Source organism: Marmota monax, unplaced genomic scaffold, assembly GCF_021218885.2.
Source record: "Marmota monax isolate L192 unplaced genomic scaffold, Marmota_monax_Labrador192_F-V1.1 WCK01_AAM20220418_F8-fsc00576, whole genome shotgun sequence".
Lineage (NCBI taxonomy): Eukaryota > Metazoa > Chordata > Mammalia > Rodentia > Sciuridae > Marmota > Marmota monax.
The window spans coordinates 144783-165582 of NW_026692820.1; the positions used below are offsets into that span (position 1 = coordinate 144783).

The 20800-nt window shown below is 35.3% G+C and overlaps 1 protein-coding gene and 1 pseudogene across 1 annotated transcript; one reads left to right on the plus strand and one right to left on the minus strand.

Annotated features, from left to right (window-relative positions):
* The first annotated feature begins 205 nt into the window (after nt 1-205).
* LOC124095381 (olfactory receptor 14J1-like) lies at nt 206-1168 on the plus strand. Its single transcript, XM_046448487.1, has one exon. It carries the CDS (start codon nt 206-208, stop codon nt 1166-1168), a length of 963 nt encoding a protein of 320 aa, XP_046304443.1.
* Nucleotides 1169-8745: 7577 nt separating this feature from the next.
* LOC124095385 (heterogeneous nuclear ribonucleoproteins A2/B1-like) lies at nt 8746-9688 on the minus strand (annotated as a pseudogene).
* Between the last annotated feature and the right edge of the window lie 11112 nt (nt 9689-20800).

The following is a 20800-nucleotide window of genomic DNA, read 5'->3' on the forward strand; positions in this document are numbered from 1 at the left end:
GGTAAACTGTAAGCTCTATGTGCTTAAGAAATATGTATTATCACCATTGATTTCCCAACATCTAGGACACAGCTGATAAATAACAGGTCCTTAAATGGTTGAAAGGATGAATGGATGAACAGGATGAATGATTATTTTAGTGTCTTTCTATTACATTTCCCATATTCTTTTATTTTCCAGCTGCTACCAGATTTGCATTTTCCAAATGATTATGACAAACATAACCACAAGGAATGGATTCCTACTCTTGGGGTTTTCTGATGATCGCAAACTGCAGATCTTGTATGCTTTGCTCTTCTTGGTGTTGTACCTAGTGGCTTTGACAGGAAACTTCATCATTATCACCATCACAACACTGGACCAGCACCTCCAATCTCCAATGTATTACTTCTTGAAGCAACTTTCCCTTCTGGACCTCTCCTTCATTTCTGTCACAGTCCCCCAGGCCATTGACAATTCACTGATGGATGATAACTATGTTTCATATGGCCAGTGCATACTGCAGGTTTTCTTCTTCACATCTTTGGCCTGGACTGAGATAGCTATTCTTACAGTTATGTCTTATGACCGTTATACAGCCATTTGCTTCCCACTGCACTACGAGGTCATCATGGATCCCAGAAATTGTAGGTGGGCTGTGATAGCTGCGTGGGTGAGGGGAGGCATCTCAGGAATCTTATACACAGCAGCCACATTTTCTATCATATTCTGTAGGGTGAAAATAATCCATCAATTTTTCTGTGATGTACCCCAATTACTGAAGCTCTCCTGTTCCAATGATTACCTAGGAGTGATCGGAGTAGCTGCTTTCATATCTGTGGTGGCATTAGCCTGCTTCGTCTCCATTGCCCTCTCCTATGTTCACATATTCTCCACAGTTCTAAGGATACCCTCTGCTGAAGGCCTGTCTAAGGTATTCTCCACCTGCTTGCCCCACCTCTTTGTTGTCTCATTTTTTCTCTCTACAGGCATCTGTGCATATCTAAAACCAACTTCAGATTCTCCATCTGCATTTGACCTTATGGTATCTATCTTTTACACAGTAATACCCCCAACACTCAACCCTATTATCTATAGTCTGAGGAATGAGGCCATGAAGGGTGCGCTAAGAAACTTACTTTTGGACAGAGAATTCACTGGGAAAAATACACTTTTGTCCTGTTGTTAGTGGTTGTTCAATATTATATGCAAGGAACTTTTTGGTAATTGGATCCCTCAATTTGTGAAGTTAATGAAGCAATAGAATTACTTCCTGTAGATAGACGTGTAATATAACCATTGTCATTGAATAAACTTTTCCCTTAATTTATTGAACATTTTATTCATTGAAATATTTTTTGGAAAAAAAAATCATAGCATATGTTTTAAAAACTATTGTATAAATAAAATTACAACAATAAGAATAAAAAGTGATAATATTTACCCACAGTTTCACCCACCAAACAAGTCAACTATTTTCATTTTAATCTATTTAAGTTTAAATATTCATCTTAATTTTTATCTTCATATATACCAGTTTTGCATACTGGTTTAAATTTGTAGGTCATTACTATGTTTAACCACATAGTTTTACTATGCTAATTTTCTTTAATGCATCATATTCAATTAAACTCATCTGAAAATACAAGTAATCATTTACCTTTTTCACATAGACTACTTATTTTCAATTTTTCACTCTTATAAGTAAAGCTGAAAGCAGAAGCTCTTCATAATTTCAAAGTATGGGTTGTGAAATCAAAGTGCACAAATTGTTCGGTGCTCTTGAGACCATATTTCTTTCCAAAAATATTTGATAATTTTGTTACCATTTTGTTACCACAATTTTGTTAATTCATGCAACAAATATTCAGAGAACTATTAGCTGATTGAAGTCATAACAGGTGCCTGCAACACAAAAATACAGATACAGCATTTAAATTGTGGGGACTTTTTAAAATAATAGCAATATTTTACCCTTTGTAATTATTTTCAAATATTTGATATCTCAAGAAATTAAACATATTCACAATACTTATTTTCCATATTATTCATTTTAGCTTTACATATTTCTTATTTTATGAAAAGCTTTATAAGTATTACAATTCTGTTTTATGATGGCAAAAACATTTTCTCAGGTCCTTTGTATTTCAAATTTTCAAGCCTTTTTTCTATGCAAACCTTATAGCAAGTAAGCTGAATATGAGCTGTTAATGTTGTGGTAACAAAGCTTAAGCAGTTCAGGTAATTAAGACATAATCATAAATGACTCACAATTAGCTCTTTTACCTCCTTGTTCTCAGGCCATTCAAGCAGACAACAATAACATGTGAATTATATTTGTTTCTTTTTAAGTTTCACCCCAGTGAAATATTTTAACATAATTTTCTGAAATTTTCTCTCACTGACCTATTATTTTAATGAACCCACAGAATTATAAAATAAATACATAAATTTCTATTTATATTCTATTCTTTCAACTCTCTTTATTATATATAAATATTCTTTGTAAATTAAACAATATTGTATTGATTTTACTGCATATTTGAGTAGAAGAGCTGCTCTTTACATTTTTGTTGTCTTCTATTACTTTCACAGATAAATTTTTAATGTCTTAACTCATTTCAGTAAATATTGTCTGTCTTGAGGCCAATAGTCATTCAAAATGTACAAATTAACTTGGAAAATATTGTGCTCTGTGAAACCTGTTTGTTGTTTCCAATAAGTACCAAAAAGTTTTGTTGTTTGCTCTAAATCAAAAATTTTGCTAATTATCTTTATGAAAATAAAACATTCCCTAATTTGTATGATTTCCAAAACCTGACTGACTCACTATCTATTCAAGATAAGCATACAATGCAACTACCAAGGGTCTTTGAACTATATCATAAATTATGAGGATTTCTGCATTGCTACTGCTACCTCCCAAGTGAGAAAATAAAAGCCCACTTCCCCAGGCTCCCTTACACCTAGAATGTAGGCATAGAACCTGGTTGTAGCACTAGATGCTCTGACTTGAAAGTTCACCTTACACAAGAGCAGTCTGAGCAAGCTTGCATTTTGTGGCATCCTTTTCTACTCAAGTCAGTGGCCAAGTTATTCAGCTTTGGGGAGCAGTCACAGTAGGGCCTGGAATCCAGTCTCAGCATCAGCAGGGGAAAACATAGAGCTCAGCAGTGTCATAAGTGCCATTGCTGGTGCAGTTTCTTGGATCTGGGCTCACAAGCTTGATTATCTTCCCTTCCAAGAGACTTGGGATATACCCAAATTTCTGCAATAAGCTCATTTTTTAATTAAAAAGGGAAAGGAAATAAGGGCTTAAAATTGGAGAATTTCACAATTTGATGGAGATAGAAAGAAGAGGCCAAAAAAAGTAGTATTGAATTGTATAACCTGATAATTTGAGGGTTTAGGGTTGACATTTATGACCAAGGAGGAGGTGAGAACAACTGGAGTCCCAAATAAAATGTCTTAAATTCACTTTTTTACACATTACACTTCAACTAGCTCAGTCTTACCTTTCTTATTATTACAGTTAAAGAAAGGAAGAAGCAATTTTTCTCCTCATTTTCTTCTCTGTTTTCAGTTTCTTAGGTAAGAAGATACATTTTACTACCAGGTTTACTTGTGTTCTGCCACAGAGCTCCATTGTTGTTCGGCAACATCACATGAACAGTTTTGTTATATTATTATGTTAAAAGACCCTTCTCCTAATTGGTTAAGAAGAAAAAATAACATAATTGGGTTTTGAGAGAACTGAGAACTCCACATTCCTTCATCCATTTGTCAATTTATTCATTTAACAAATATTTGCTTTGTTAGGCAGCCGTAGCTATAGCATTAAATATTTTATTCTTATAAAAAAAGAAAGGTTACCTCTATTGGACACAATCAATTCAACTTATGAAACAGAGTCAATTTAACTGCATTTCATATATGGATGTCTCTTGTTTCCTTCGTTTGCCTAATATCTCTGGTTAGGATTTCCAGAACTATATTGAATAGAGGTTAATGAATGATTTTTTTTTTATACTGGGAATTGAACCCAGGGGTGGTTTACCACTCAGATGCATCCCCAGATCTCTTTACTTTTTTTTTTTTTTGAGGCCTCTGTAAGTCACTGAGGCTGGCCTGGAACTTTTGATCCTCCAGCCTCAGTCTCCCAAGTCTCTGGGATTACCAGCATTCACCACCACGTGGGGCTTGAATGATCTTTAATGTGCTGTTAACTTTAGTTTGCTATTATTATGTTGAAGATTTTTGTGTTTATGTTCATCTGAGAAATGGGCCTACACAGTTGTTTTTGTCTTCTTCTTTCCCCCTGTTCCCCCTCCCTCTTCCCTCCCCTCCTCCTCTCCCCATTCTCCTCCTCCTCCTCCTCTTCCTTCTTCTCTTCCTCCTCCTGCATCTGGCTTTGTGTCAGGGTAATCCTGGCCTTCTAAAATGAGTTTGAAGGTGTTCCTTTCTGTTAAGTTTTTTAGATAAGTTAGAGAAGAATTTATATGAGTTCTTCTTAAAATGTTTTATAGAACAAATCAGCAGTGAAGCCATCAGGTCCTGGGTCTTTCTTTGGTGGGAGGCTTTTTATCACTGATTCTATCCCCTAAATGCTTTATTGCTCTGTTTACCTTGCCTGTTTCTTCATAATTTAATGTTAATAAGTTGAATGGGTCAAGGAATTTATTCATTTTTTCTAGGTTATCAATTTAGGGATATATAATTGTTCATAATAAAACTGTGGACCAAGCCACATCACCAGTCAAGAATTAGAGCCTACTAGAAACTGTTGAAAATATAGTATCTGATATGAAGGATGCAAGTGACTCAGCTTTCTGTTCCCTAAGCCAAATAGTGTTTATCTTCAATGTGAAATTTAACTGTAAATACTGCTTGAATGTTAAGAGATTATAGAAACATATAATTAATAAAATGGACTTGAGTCTAAGATATTTTTTCCTCAAAAAACTAAAAACAAAATAGAGTAGAGCATAGCCCTTCCCTGAATCCTCTGAATATCTATTTCTAATCCCAGTCCTCCTAATCTCTTAAAACATCATCACTAATCTGACCTTTTTGTTTTTCTATCCCTTTCTCTTCTTGAATGTATTAAGCTACTAATGTATATCCCTTAAATATATAATTATCATTTGATTTTGAAATTTATATAAAAGAAAACATACTGTGTGCTTTCTATTCTATTATGTATCTTTACCTCAATATTGTTTGTACATTTTATTTAGCTTCCTTGCATTAGCTATCATCTATTTATTTTCATCATTGTATAGTATTCCACTGAACAAATACAAGAAATAGCTTTATCCAATAGGTGGTTGAGTGACATTTATGTTCTTTCAGATTCATAGCAATTGTGCAAAATGCTATTGTGAAAGCTCCTGAATACACATGTAAGAAAGAAATCACAAAGTTATGAATGTGCAATGGCCAGATTACAATAATGAGAAACATTGGCACTTCAGAGATTTGTCTTGACTACAGAGTTTACTGGCTCAAGGCCAATTCCTTCTTGGAGCTACCTTCATCCACTGACTGCTCACAGAACTAAAACAGCCTGTTGTCTCAGCCCAAATTTGGACAGTTCTAGCTTCAAAAATCCATTTAGCAGTCATCAGTAATGCATCTCAATACAAATTTTTTTTCTCTGCCCAGTCCTACTCTTTCCTTCCCTTGCCTATACAAATTTTACCCAGAAGGTACTCCTTAATAAGTATTCTGCATCCTAATCCTCATCTCAAAATCTGCCTCCTGGGGATTCTTTATCAGACAGTCGGATTCAGCAGTGGTCCCAACAGCTTGAGTGCTCTATCTCAGCTTCAGGAGGAAATGTATTCTTGAGTACTCTATTCCCTGTGTTTTGTGATTGTTTCTTATTTTGGTTATTCCTATATTCCTTAGAGTTCTTCACTTACTTATATCCAATCTGTCAGTATTCCAGTTTATCATGATTGTTTTATAATTCTTTATGTTAAAATTTCCCTGTTAAAATAAAATTACTGTGTGATCTCCCCTCCACCTCCTCATCTGACAGATGGTTATAGGAACAAATAATAACCAAAGAGAAAATGAAATTGTGTCTCCATTACTAATGAAAATACATTTTGTTTAATAAAATTGGAAGTTACAAAGGTTTACTGAAAGCTAATAGGAAAACCAATGTGCTACCTAAGTAACACACAAGTAAGCTCTCTCTTTTGGAATGGGAATATGGACTGGTTCTGTTTGCTGTGGGACCACTGGGTCCATGAATCCATTCCAAGAGCATTTTATGAAGGAATTTGGAAATGCTGTTGACAAAACAGTCCTCAGCATCCAGCCTGCAATTGGGGATTACCTCAGCTCCAGAAAGCTGTCTCACTTATGGCCACACCCATCTCATGCATGCCTTCACCCAGTGCCAACCAATGCCACTATAAAGGCCTAACCCCAGGCAGTATAACTGAAGACAACTCCAAATTACCCATATTCCCATACCAAACTCCCTAGGGGCTCAGCTGAGACTGATACTGAGCAGGCTGTGGCTCATTCCCTCCCAGTCCTGCTTCCTGATCCTCACTTCTACAGTACATCAGTAAACATCCTTCAATCTAAATTTCAGGTTATAGTCTTCTTCTCAGGGAATGCATCTTGCACTACATTTATTCTGCAAATTCTCAATTATTTCTTTGAATACTGTCTACTGTTTTGCCTTCTTTCTAGATTTTTCTATTATTATATACTATCATTGTTTCCTCTATACAACATATCTCTTAGTGTTGGTCTTCACACTTTCCCCTTCTTCATTTGTTTCCAAACATTTTCTGAGAGTGAACATATATTCCAGATCAGTAAATTTTTATCTTCATTGCCTTCGTCTATTGTTATTTGTTATAAATGTTTGCTTTATTTCACATTACCAATGTTCTCACCCACTGGGTATATATATCAAGCTTATTTTAAGTTAGTTTCATTTTTTAGTTCATTGATTCTGCCTCATCTTTTATAATCAAGTCAACTTATTTTTCTTTTTATTAATGGCTTCATTTCTCAAATATATCATTGCCTTCAGTAAAATTCATATTACTCTGAAAAGATTAGTTATTTTGACTACTCAGATATTTAAAAGAGGAACCAAAGGTTACCCCTTTTTTTTTCTGCCTCTTGCTGATTTTAGGGAGTGGTGGAGATTACACAATGCAGAGAAGAGAATTGCTGCTGCTAAAACTTGAACCTAATCACATTCCATTTAATTACTCTTACCAGGTGATGCTGACCCTGGAAACCCTGGATTCAAGAAATATTGGCTATAAGGAAAATGCAGTTTATCAGGCTCCCTCACCCAGATGTCCAAGGAGCAATGTGTTATGGAAGTCAGAAGCAACAGTCCCTGTGTAGTCTTATGTAACGCATGAAGTCATATTTGGCATGCTGCAGACTTTGTTGTAATCTTGTACATAAGATAAACAGGACTTTCTGCTCTCCTATCCATCAATAAATATATGTCAGATATCTCTTCAGCCCCATGTATCTTCTTGAATTTGTCTAAATCATCAATTAACCTGCCTGGGATAAAGTAGTTATACCATACTGGCTCAGTACCTCCAATGGTCCATTGCTCTTTTTCTTTCAGAGTTTCCTTCCTTACTTTCTATTACCTAAATCATAGCATTTGTGAAAGTAAAAACAAAATTCCAAGGCAGGTATCTGCACCAGGAAACTGCTGATACCAACTACCATCAACACACAGATGTAGGTGTTCCCCTGAGCTCATTCCACTAATCTTACCAGAGCTTGACCTCGCTTTTTCTGTCTTGCAGTTGGAAAACAGTCAATAATCAGGCAATTTTTTTAAATATTTTTAAAGCATAATTAAAAGTTTAGCCCCAATCAAGAGAGAGCTCAGATATAATACTTGGACTATTTTCCATAACAATGTCACTCACTGCTGTTCCCTATCACCCATTCTCACAGAACTAGAAAAAAAAAAAAACCAGTCCCTATTAAAAACCAACCACTTTCTATCTTCCCAGGGATCTGTTCTTTGATTTAAGTTTCTTAGATCCACTGAGTTATTCTTTGTTCGCCATTTCCATAAGCAAGTTAAACACATGAGGACAGAAAATTCTTCTCAACTCTTTGCCATGAAAAAGGCCAAAACTCATTGCTACTTTTTCTGTACTCAAGATTTCCTAATTTGTGAGTTCATTTACAGGAAAAAAATCATACATTTAGAAAAGATAAAATGAACAATGTAAATTTTTAATTTAAGTGCATTTTACTATTAATATTAAAATGAAAAATAAAAATTAGTCCAAATAGATGAATATATTCAGTATTAAATAAGACATGAAAATTAATTAGAAGGAATAAAATTTAAATTAAATATTGGTTATCTCTATGTTTCAAATTGTTTAACCTTCCTTCTCCCAAAATAATAAACTATAAAAAATAACAATAATAATAATGAACGACTCTAGATTTTTCTTCAAATTTTCAAATTCTTTTTTTTTAACTGTCTCAAAGGCTTTTATTATTTTTATTTTTTACAATCCCTCCCCCACATTAAGGTAATGTTATTAAATAATCTAATCCATTCCCAAAATGGCTCTCTGCATCTGCTCTGGTGTCTTCTGCCATATCATTGCATATTTATGCATGACTGAGATTAGAATTTCCTTAACATTGTTATTTTGATAACCTGAAGCTGTTCAGTTACCCTTGAGCTCTCATCCTCTCCTATTTATACAATGAAGCTCAAGGCAAATAGGATGAAGCTCAGTATTGGCTCCTCCCACCATAACCCTCACTTCCTCCAGGACCATAATTTCCTCTACCACACGGTCGCCCCATGTTTCTGCTACCCAAGTTTCTACTCTTCATTAGACTATATTTAGAAGGTTGCTGGTTATAATTTCCAAAATCATTATAATTTCCACTTCCAAAATTTCCTCATCCATAGTTGTCATAACCACCTCCATAGCCCCCACCACGGTTTCCATAGCCAGATCCTCTACCACCATAGCCTCCTCTTCCTCCTCCATAACCAGGACTACCTCCAAAATTGCCACGTCCAGGTCCTCCTCCAGATCCATTAGAGCCATCCCCAAATCCACCTCCGCTTCCATATCCATCAGATCTTCCTCTGAAGTTGCCTCCTCTTCCACTCCTGGAACTTTGGACTTTTTGCATTTCTTGTCTAGACAAAGCCTTTCTTATGACCATTGATGGTGTGGTATTTTTGCAATACAATTTTGTTCACAGGATCATGGTCATCAAAAGGAACAAAACCAAAGCCTCTTTTCTTTCCAGACTGCCTATCCATAATTATCTCAATGGTGTCAATTTTTCCATATTCTTCAAAGTAATCTCTAAGGTGGTGTTCCTCGGTATCTTCTCTAATTCTGCCAACAAACAGCTTCTTCACAGTCATAGGAGCCCCTGGTTTTCCAGATTCCTCTCTTGCTACAGCTGGTTTTGGCTCAATCACTCTGCCATCAATTGAATGAGGTCTTGCAGCCATGGCAGTATCAACCTCAGCCTTGGATGAGAAAGTTACAAAACCAAATCCTCTTGATCTTTTGCTTGCAGGATCCCTCATAACCACACAATCTGTAAGTTTTCCCCATTGCTCATAGTACTTTCTTAAACTTTCTTCTGTGGTTTTAAAACTTAAGCCACCAATGAAGAGTTTACAGAACTGTACCTTTTCTCTCTCCATTGTGGACTCAGTCGCTTCAGCCTGATTTCCTGCAGGCAAGTGAGATAAGAGAGATCTCCGCAGACAAACACAAACCAGACTCTTCCTGGCGCTGGAGTGAGAACTGCTGCTGAAGAGCACCTCCACACAGGACCAGCACTGCTGCTACTGCTGCTGCTTTTCTAGAACCTTCCTATGACTAACTCCAATTTATTTTTAAAATGGACTTGCTTCTCCCTAATCTCTCCCCTCCCTAATCTCAGGGAAATGGGATTACCTTTTTTTCCCCAAATTAGGCAGATTTATCTGTCCTTGAGTTCACACCCACCATAGGAATGAAGTAATCCAGACTGTGGGGAGGGTATCAGAAGATCTCAGAAATGACTCTCTCCCAAATTAACAAGTGAATTATAACTCCAGACAGAAAATGTCTGTGGAATGTAGCCTTTGAATCACCTCTTTAAAAGTCCCTTGTTCCTGCTGATGGGCAGAATCACAGCCTTTAGGACAGGTGTCCTCTGTGTTTCTCCTTTGCTAGCAAAGCAAAAAACTGTCTTTTTCCTTTTTTCTCAAAATGGTGTCCTCATTATTGATTGGCATCAAGGACAAGGACCAAGCTTTTAGCAACAAAAGGAAGCTTGCTGCTGTGTTTTCGGCATGTCCCTGGCATGTTCTCAGCCCACAGACAGAGTCAATTTTCCTTTGCTCAGACAGTTTCATGGCAAAATTGGTTGTGCAAAAGAGCTGGGTACAAAGTATCCATGCTTCAGTTTGTGTCCACTTGGCCTGTTGTGTATATTTTCTAGAAAATGCTGAGATGGTATGACTGTACATTTTGAAGAAGAGTAAGTGAGGGGCCAGGACAGTAGTGCATGTGTGTAATCCCATCGGCTCAGGAGGTTGAGACAGGAGGATTGTGAGTTCAAAGCCAGCTTCAGCAGAAATGAGACACTAAGGAACTCAGTGAGATGCTGTCTCTAGCACGCACAACAAGGCCCAGAGTTCAATCCCTAGCACTCTTTTTTTCTGATTCCCTTGGTGTTGCCCTTTTCCCCTCTGCTCATGTGAATGTACACAATGGCCACAGCATCTCTGCACTGAGATTGCTCCAGACTGCAGAGGCACACAACTGTAGGGACTCAGATGAACCAAGAATACATTGAGGAAGCTCAGTTGTGTTTGGCACACATTAAATTTTTGAATTCTTTAATGGCTCTTTAAAGTAGTGTCTCTAATATATAAAATATTTGCCAAGTTATTTTAAGAATAATAACATGCACAAACACTTTGAAGATTACCTTTTATGGTTTTTATTGGTATGTTATTATTATTATACATATTACTGGGATTCATTGTGACATATTTGTACATGCACATGACAAAATCTGATCAAACTCATTTCCCAGTAGTTCCTGTTCCCCTCCCCTTCACCCTATACCTGATTCCTCTCCTGCACTTTACTGGACCCCCTTCTAGCATTATTCTTTAATTAGTATATTATAATTATATATAAAAGTTGGAGTTTTTGAGGTATGGTCATACAAGGAGATACAACAGAGTATAGTTTGGTCAATTTTATTTCCCAGTACCTTATCATGTTGCTCCTCCTCCCTCCTTCTCAATTCCCTTCCTCTACCCTATTGGTCTCCCTTCTATTTTGGTGAGGTCTCTTTTTCATTCTAATCTCTCTTATGCATGCAGGCACACATATGAGAGAAAACATTTGTCCTATTACTCTCGCTTAGCATTATATTCTCCTGTTCTACCCATTTAAGAGCAAATAACATTATTTTATTCTTCTTTATAACTGAGTAAAACTCCTTTGAGTTTATATGCTACATTTTCTTTATTCATTCTTCTGTGGTTAAATGGATAGGTAGGCTAGTTCCACAACTTGGCTACTGTAAATTGTGCTTCTATAAACATTGATATCTATGTATCAATAAAACATGCTAATTTTAGCTGTTTTGGACAAACACCAAGGAGTGGAAAATCTGGGACATATGGTGGTTCCATTAATAGACTTTTGAGGAATCTCCATACTGATTTTCAAAGTGGTTATATTAATTTTAAGTCTGACCAAAATTGTATAAGTGTGCCTTGGCCTAGAGAGCACATATTCTTATTTTTATTCCTGATGATTGTCATTCTAACTGGAGTGAGATAAAATCTTAGTGTAGATTTGATTTGCTTTTTTCTAATTGCTAAGATTGTTGATAATATTTTCTAATCTCCCCAAACATAAAATACCTAAAAATAAATGTAACCAAAGAAGTGAAAAACCTCCACAATTAAAACTATAGAACAGCCAAGAAACAAAGTAGACTTTACAAAAGTGAAAGGCCCCACATGTTCTTTTCTTTAATATTTTTTATTTGTTGATGGACATTTATTTTATTTATTTGTATGTGGTGCTGAGAATTGAACCCAGTGCATCACGTATGCTAGGCAAGCACTCTACCACTGAGCCAAAACCTCAGCTCCCCCACATGTTCTTAAATAGGCAGAATAGTATTAATTCTGGCTATATTAAAATGACTATATTTCCAAAAGAAATCAATATATTCAATGTGATACTCATCAAAATGCTAATGACATTCTTGCAGAACTAGAAAAAAACAGTCCTAAAATTCATATGGAGCAATAAAAAATAATAATAACCAAAGCAATTCTGAGCAATACAAGTAATGCTGGAGACATCATAATAGTTTATCTCAAATTATACTACAGAGCTATAGTAGGATGGTATTGGCATACAAATAGACATAAAGACCAATGGAATAGAATTGAAAATGCAACAGAGACAAATGCACATAGATGAAGTCATCTGATCCTTGACAAAGCTGACAAAGACATATGTTGAAGAAAAGACAGCCTTTCCATATGTAGAAGAAAGAAACTAGATTCCAATCACTCATGCTGCACAAAAGTCAACCCAAAGTAGATCAAACATAGAGGACGTAGATGAGAAACTATGTAACTACTAGAGGAAAACACAGGGTCAACAATCCAACATATTGGTGCAGGCATCAACTTTGGATATGACTCCTAAAGCTCAAGAAATAAAACTAAAAATCAGTAAGTGTGATGACATCAAATTATAAAGCTTCTACACAGCAAAGGAAATAATTAAGAGCATGAAAAATGAACCTCAAAAATGGGAGAAACATCTTTGCCAAATGTTCTTCCAACAGGGGATTATTATCCAGAATATAAAAGGAACTCAAAAAAGTTAGCACCAAAATTACAATCCAAGCAATGAATGAACAAATGAACTAAACATACATTTCTCAAAAGAAGATATACAAATGTCCAACAAACATATGGAAGAATACCTTTGAGATACCTTCTTTGAAGTCAAAGAAATTAAAGAAAAAGGACACATATTATATGATTCCACCTAAATGCACTTTCTAGAAAAGGAAAACTGCAGGGAAAAAAATGATCCATTGTCACTAGAAGCTCGGCAGAAGGAGGGGTACATTAGACAGAAGCATGGGAGAACTTTGAAGGCAATGTAACCATTCTGTACTTTGGCTATGGCTATGGTTATGTGACTGTATTTGTCAAAAAAAATCACATAATTATATATCAAAAGATAGAATGTTACATTGTGAAATAAATTGGAAAGAAGAGACATAGTGGGAGAATTTGAAACAGAGAATTATATAAGTGCACTCCAAGATCAAACATCTGTGAAAGTGGGATAGAGTCCCATAGTAGAAGTATAGGTGACATTCACACTGTGAACAAAATCTCTACTGTTTTTGTAAGTCTTTTTCATATCAATGGTTTTATGTACTACATTCTGTTTTAATTGTCTGCTACTTGCTTGTTTCTTATATGATAAATTATTTGAAGGTGGAAGAATGAGACTTGACCTTATACACATTTATATTTTCTGAGTTCCAGATAACACCAAAATGTCTAATAGTAGGTTGGTGATCAACAAAAATTTAAGGACAATAATGAATGAATAAAATCATGGAGGTCTAAGGCCAATGTGGCAGAAGAGATATCCACCTGGTATTGATTATGCCAATATGAAAACCAGTATAAAAACTGGGTCATCTGGACATAGATCCCTGATGACAACCAAATTTGGTGCTGGGAAGAAAACACAGATGTGGCTGTCCAATAGTTAAGAACTTGCCTGGAAAACAATTAGAGGAGAAAAACAATATGTAGATAATTTTTCAGTAAAAGAGATTTAGACAACAAAGGGCAAAGTAATTTTTCTATAATAGGGAAGAAATAAAAGTTCAGAAGAAAAATAAGGAACTTAGAATATAGACATTGTCCTCACCTGCCACTCCAAACTGGGAAAGAAGGAGCAGCTTTGAAGTGAAGAATGATAAGAGAAAGTGTTTGGAGGAAACCTTGACACAGATTGTTCTGTGTCAATCAATGCAGTGGATCAACACATGTAGTGGTATAAGAGAACTTTTCAAAATATTTCAGAGGTGCTAAGGAATTTTATTATTGAGAAAATGATTCAAAGAGAAGCATTCCCCCACAATAGAATTAGAATGGCAGTGTGGGATAGAAGAAGTAACCTATCCTAAGATGAAGAGAAAAAAACAATACACTATGTTTTCCAATATGATTTTTCTACTTTTTGCCTACCATTTAAATATGTACATATTGGTCCTAGAGAAGCAGGAGAGTCTTTTTTAAGATTAACTACATGTAGGTTGAGTTTTATGCAAATTAGTACTATTTATTCATGAAAGTGAGTGTATGGCAAGATACAAGAAAAAAAAAAAAAACCCAAACCTATTTTTAAATTAAGAATGTAAAATTTCACCTTGTTTTATTTTGCATAATAGTCTTTGGAAAAGTGGTGTTTAAATTATTTATAAACCAAATTACGGTCACCCTGCCCTACTATAACATATATTAAAAGTAACTCTTTTGTCGTAAATTATTTTGTAAAGTGGAAAAAGGAAACATGTTTGTATTGACTGTTTTCCATGGATAAAAATAAAATAAAATAAATTTACCCCTCAGATATTTGATATAATTGTGAGACTAATTGTCACATGAAAAATACTATGATTACAAAGAATACAAAAATAACAGGATCAAATCAAACACAGGTCACTGGTATGTGTGTTCCCATGTTAATATACTTATTCTAATTGTGAGTTAATCTGATTTTTCTGGAGAAGGTTACCTTTAAATATGACTAAACAGAAATATTATGGATGTATAACCTGATATTTTGACAGTCTTCCCCTGAATTTAATTTACTCACATTTTCTTTGACAGTTTTATTGAAGTACAATTAAAATATAAAGAAATGCACGTATTTCATGTGCACAATTTGATGCAACTGCACATATATAAATACCTATGGTATCATCACCATAATAAAGTTAATAGATATATCCATTACTTTCAGAAGTTTTCTGTGTCCCTTGAGGTTTGTGGTTGCTTCGGTTTTGTGTGTGTGTTTGTGTGTGTTTGTGTGTGTGTGTGTGTGTGTGTGAACACTTAACATGAGATTGAACCTCTTAATTTTTGTAGTATTTGTACTAGTGCAGGTTAATAATACAGAATAATGAGTTCCTTGCAGCATATTTGTACATGCATATAACATATTTTGAACATTTACTTCCCTTCTTTAGTATCCCTTACCACCCCCTTTCTTCTTCCCTGATCCCCTTTCTCTTCTTTCTTAGACTCCCTATACTTTCAGATCATCTTTTTCTTCCACAGATGAGAGAGAACATGAAATACCTGTCTTTTGTGGTCTGGTTTATTTCACTTAACATAATGCTAGCCAATTCCATCCATTTTCCTGCAGATGTGTTAATTTCATTCTTCTTTATGGCGGAATAAGACTCCATATATATAATATTATGTTCATACATATAATATTTTCTTTATCCATTCATTTGTTGACAGACACCTAGGCTAGTTCTATAACTTAGCTATTGTGAATTGTTCTTTTGTAAGTATGGATTTCTATGTAATACTAAAGTATGATGACTTTTATTCTTATGGATAAATACCAAGTAGTGGTATAGCTAGATCATACTGTAGTTCTATATTTGGTTTCTTAGCTTTTTGAGGAAACTCCATACTGATTTCCATAGTGTTTGTATTATTTCATGTTACCATCAACATGTATAATAGTTCCTTTTTCTCTGCATTCTCACCTGCATTTACTTTTATTCACATTCTTGATGATTGTCATTGATTGGGGTGTGATGGAATTTCAATGCTGTTTTGATTTGCATCTCCCCGATTGCTAAAATTATTGAAGACTTTTTAATGTAAATTTTAACCATTTATACTTCTTTTGAGAAGGGACTATTTGATTAATTTGCCCATTTACTGACTGTGTTATTTGGGATTTGGAGGGTTTTTGTTTTAAGTTCTTTCTGTATTCTGGATATCAATTCTTGTTCAGAAGAGTAGGTGGTAAAGATTTTCTCCCATTCTGTAGGCTCCCTCTTCAATCTGTTAATTGTTTCTTCTGCTTTGCAGAAGTTTTTAATTTGATGCAATCCATTTTTTTTATTCTTGCTATTATTTCCTGGACTCTATGGGTCCTATTCAGAAAATCTTTGCCTATGCCTATATCTTAAAGTGTTCTCCCCATGCTACCCTCCAGGAGTTTCAAATTGATGGATCTTATGTCTTTGATCCATTTTGAGTTGTATTTTGAGACATAGGGATAGTTTCAGGTTTCTACAAACAGGTATCCAGTTTTCCCAGTACTATTTGGTTAAGAGGCTATCTTTTCTCCAACATATGTATTTAATATTTTCCTTCAGAGTCAGGTGACTCTAGTTGTGTGGGTTCATTTCTGTCTTCTCTATTCTATTCCACTGGCCTACTTGCCTCCTATTATGCCAGTACCATGCAGTTTTTGCTGTTATGGCACTGTGTTATATTTTGAAATTGAATATTGTGATATCTTTAGATTTATTCTTTTATTTCTCAGGATTTCTTTGGTTCTTCTGGTTCTTCTGTATTTCTTGTGTATTTACGATTCTTTTTACTATCTGTAAAGACTGTCATTGGTAATTTCTTGAGGATTGCATTGAATCTGTATATCACTTTTTATTAGTTCATTTTACTTATACATAACATTAGGATTCATTTTGGCATAATTATAAAACCATGTAATATAATTTGCTCTAATTCAGTTCCCAGTACTACTCTTTACCCTCTTCTGTTTCCTTCCCTCTTTTGATCTTTCTACTATTTACTTATAGTTTACTTATAGTTTTTTGAAATATCAAATTATGTACATAGAAAAGTTAGGTCCATTCATTCCACTCCTCTTTCTTCCCTTATCCCATCCCCCTCCACCCTTCCCTTCAATCTCCTTCCTCTACTCCACTGATCTCTCTTCTATTTTCATTTGATTTCCCCTCATTTTCTTTCTTTCTTTCTTTCTATTTTTCTTATTTTGTGCTAACATCTGCATATCAGAGAAAATATTCAAGCTTTGGCTTTTTGTGTCTGGCTTATGTCACTTAGCATGATGGTCACCAGTTACATTCACTTATCAGCAAATGCCATAACTTTATTCTTCTTTATGACTGAGTAGGACTTAATTGTGTATATATACCACATTTCCCTTGTCCATTCATCTGTTGAAGGTCCCCTAAGCTGGTTCCATAGCTTGGTTTTTGCGAATTGGCTTCTATGAAACATTGATGTGACAGCATCATTAAAGTATGCTGATTTTAAGTCCTTTATGTGTGTGTGTGTGAGTGTGTGTATGTTTGTTTGTTTGTTTATTTATTTATTTATCTATCTATTTATTTATTTATTTATTTTGAGGACTGGGACAGTAGGTCATACGGTGGTTCTATCCTAGATTTTTTGAAGAATCTCCATACTGCTTTCCAGAAGTTCATACTAATTTGCAGTCCCACCAACTATGTAGAGTGTACCTAATACATAGATATTTGTTCATGTTATTTCTAAGACCTTGGAATGCATAATTTCCTCTTAGAACTTCCTTCACTGTATCACACAGATTCTGGTATGTTGTGCTTTTATTTTTACTTAATTCTATGAATTTTTTTAAAATTTCCTTGATTTCTTCAATAACCCATGGTTTATTCAAAGTTTATTGTCCAGTCTGTACTATGTGTTTGCATAGTCCCTATAGTGTCTCTTGCTATTGGTTTCTAATTTCATTCCATTATGATCTGATAAATGCAAAAAAAAAAATCAGTTTTTTTGTATTTGTGAAGATTTCCTTCATTGCCTAAAATATGATCTACTTTTGAGAATGTTTCATGAGTAGCTGAAAATAATGTGTATTATGCTGTTGTTGGATAGAATATTCTGTGAATAAAATATTTAAGTCCATTTGATCTATAGTGTAGTTTTTAACTCTGATAGTTTTGTTGATATTTTAACTGAATGACTTTTCTATTAGCATGAGTGAGGTAGTGAATTCATCCACTATTATTGTATTGGGGCCCACTAATCCCTTTATGCTGAGTATTAATTGTTCAATGAAATTGGGTGTGCTTTCATCAATGTTTATAGCAGCACAATTCACAATAGCTAAACTGTAGAATCAACCTAGATGCCTTTCAGTAGATGAGTCAATTTAAAAAAATGTGGCATATATACAATGGAATATTTGCCAACAACAAAAGAGAATAAAATCATGGCATTTGCAGGCAAATAGGCAGAGTTGGAGAAGATAATTCTAAGTGAAGTTAGCCAAACCTGAAAAAACAAATGCTGAATATTTTATCTGATACAAGGAGGCTGATTCATCCCCTCCTGAGGTAGGGAGGGGAATCACGGGAGGAATAGATGAACTCTAGATAGGGCAGAGGGTTGGGAGGGGAAGGGAAGGGGCATGGGTTTAGAAATGATGGTGGAATGTGATGGACATCATTATCCAAAGGACATATATGAAGACACAAATTGGTGTGAATATACATTGTATAAAACCAGAGATATGAAAAATTGCACTCAATATGTATTACATGAATTGTAATGCATTCCACTGTCATATATAACAAATTATTTTAAAAAATAAAAAGAAATTGGGGACCGGCAGAACAGGCCCAGAGACCCACCGGCATGGTAGTCACATCACCCCAATTGGAGGAGGGGCAGAGCCGCGGCCCGCACCTGCAAGTGCTAGTGATGGAACTTAGGGTTTCTTGCCTTACCACTGAAGTAGACCCTCAGTCCTGTTATTACTTTCTAATTGATAAATAAAAATTGAATATATTTGTGGTATACCATATAATGTTTTGATGTATGTATTATGTTGTGAAATGATTACATCAGTTGAATTATCATTCCTATTGCAATTTCTTTTGTGTGCATGTGTTGAGAATGTTTAAAATGTTTTCTCCTTAAGAAAAATTTGGTGTATATACACAACGGAGATTTATTCAGCCGTAAAGAAGAAATAAATTATTCATTTGCAGCAAAACGGATGGAAACGAAGAACATTGTGTTTAAGTGAAATAAGCAAAACAGAGAAGGCCAAGGTTCATGGTGTGTTTTCTCCTATATGTGGAAGTTTTCTCTTATATGTGGAAAAGGAAAAGAAAAGTGGGCTGATCCCATGAAAATTGAAGGGAGATCAGGAGAGTAGAAGAAACGGACCAGGAAGAAGGAGGAAAGAAGGGAAGGGGAAAATACTGGGGAACAATAATAGCTAAATTATATTGTTATATTTTGTGCATATACAAGTATGTAACAATAAATCCCACCATTTGGGGAGGGCACCAGGGACTGAACCCAGAGGTGCTTAACCACTAAGCAACATCCCCAGCACTTTTTATTTATATTTTAATTTTGAGACAGAGTCTCACCAAATTGCTTAGGGCCTTGCTAAGTTGCTGAGGCTGACTTTGAACTTGTTATCCTCCTGCCTTAGCTTCCCAATCCACTGGGATTACAGGAGTATACCACCAGCCCCAGGTCACCATTGTATATGATTAAAATTCATCCATAACAACATGGAAAAAATGTTTTCTCTTAGCAATTTTCAAGTGTACAATATATTGTAGTTCTATTTTTAACATTCTGAGGAATCTCCATACTGTTTTACATAATAGCTATATCAATTTACCACCAACGTAAAAAAAAGGCTAAATGAAATTTCTATATAACAATTTTGCTTTTTTTTCCTACCTCTTCCTAAAACTTGGGCACTCTTCTTGAGTTAACTAGGGCTCTCCTGCTGCCTAGGAATCTGTATGACATTCAGACTACCCTTCCCACTTCCTCCACATACTTCTCTCACCACCATCCCATTAATGATCTCACCATTCCCTGGTAATTGTTGATTTTGTAATAGCTGTAAAATTCTAGCAATCAAAGCAGGAATTCTGTTCTTTGATTTCTCATAGTTCACGTCCAGAAGAACTTAGGGCCCCTGTGGGTCAGTATTGCTAACAATATGTTAAGATTTTAGCTTTAATCATTTTGGGTTGGGAAAGGGGGGGAGTAAAGGGTATGAGGGTTAAGATGAGGAAGAAAGAGGGAAGAGATAGGACCAAGAAGGGTAGAGGAGCCTGGTCCTTCCTGGTGTGTACTGAAGCTGCATACTTGATGGCATGGTAAAGCGTGGAGTTATGACTTTCCAGATAAGCCCTCTTGTTTGATCTTTGAAATCTGGAAAAGTTGACCATGGTTCCAATATTATAGGCAGAACTGAAAAGAAAACTTACCTGTGATCTCTCAACATCCAAAGAGAGGAATCAACCCCTCTGGTCCTTGAAGAAATAGTTTTTCTCCCAGAAACAGTGGAGGCTCCTACTACTAGGGAAAAAGAAATGAGGCCTGCCCTGGCTAGCAGATGGTTTCAATACATTATATGTGATAATTTATTATAAAATGACTATTGTGTACCAGGCAGCAGCAATGGGTGATATTTCATGATTTTTTTTTCCTCCACATTTATTGATGCATGAACACTGTTTTCTCTTTCTTTCTTTCTTTCTTTTTTTTTTTTTTTTTTTTTTTTTGCTTTATTTGGAGACAGGGTCCTACTAAATTGCCCAAACTGGTCTTATACTTGCAATCCTCCTGACTTCGCTTCCGGAGTACCTGGGATTACATGTGGACAACATGGCGTCTGGCTAGGAATCATATTTTTTGAGTAACTTATAGTCTGTTTTCAAC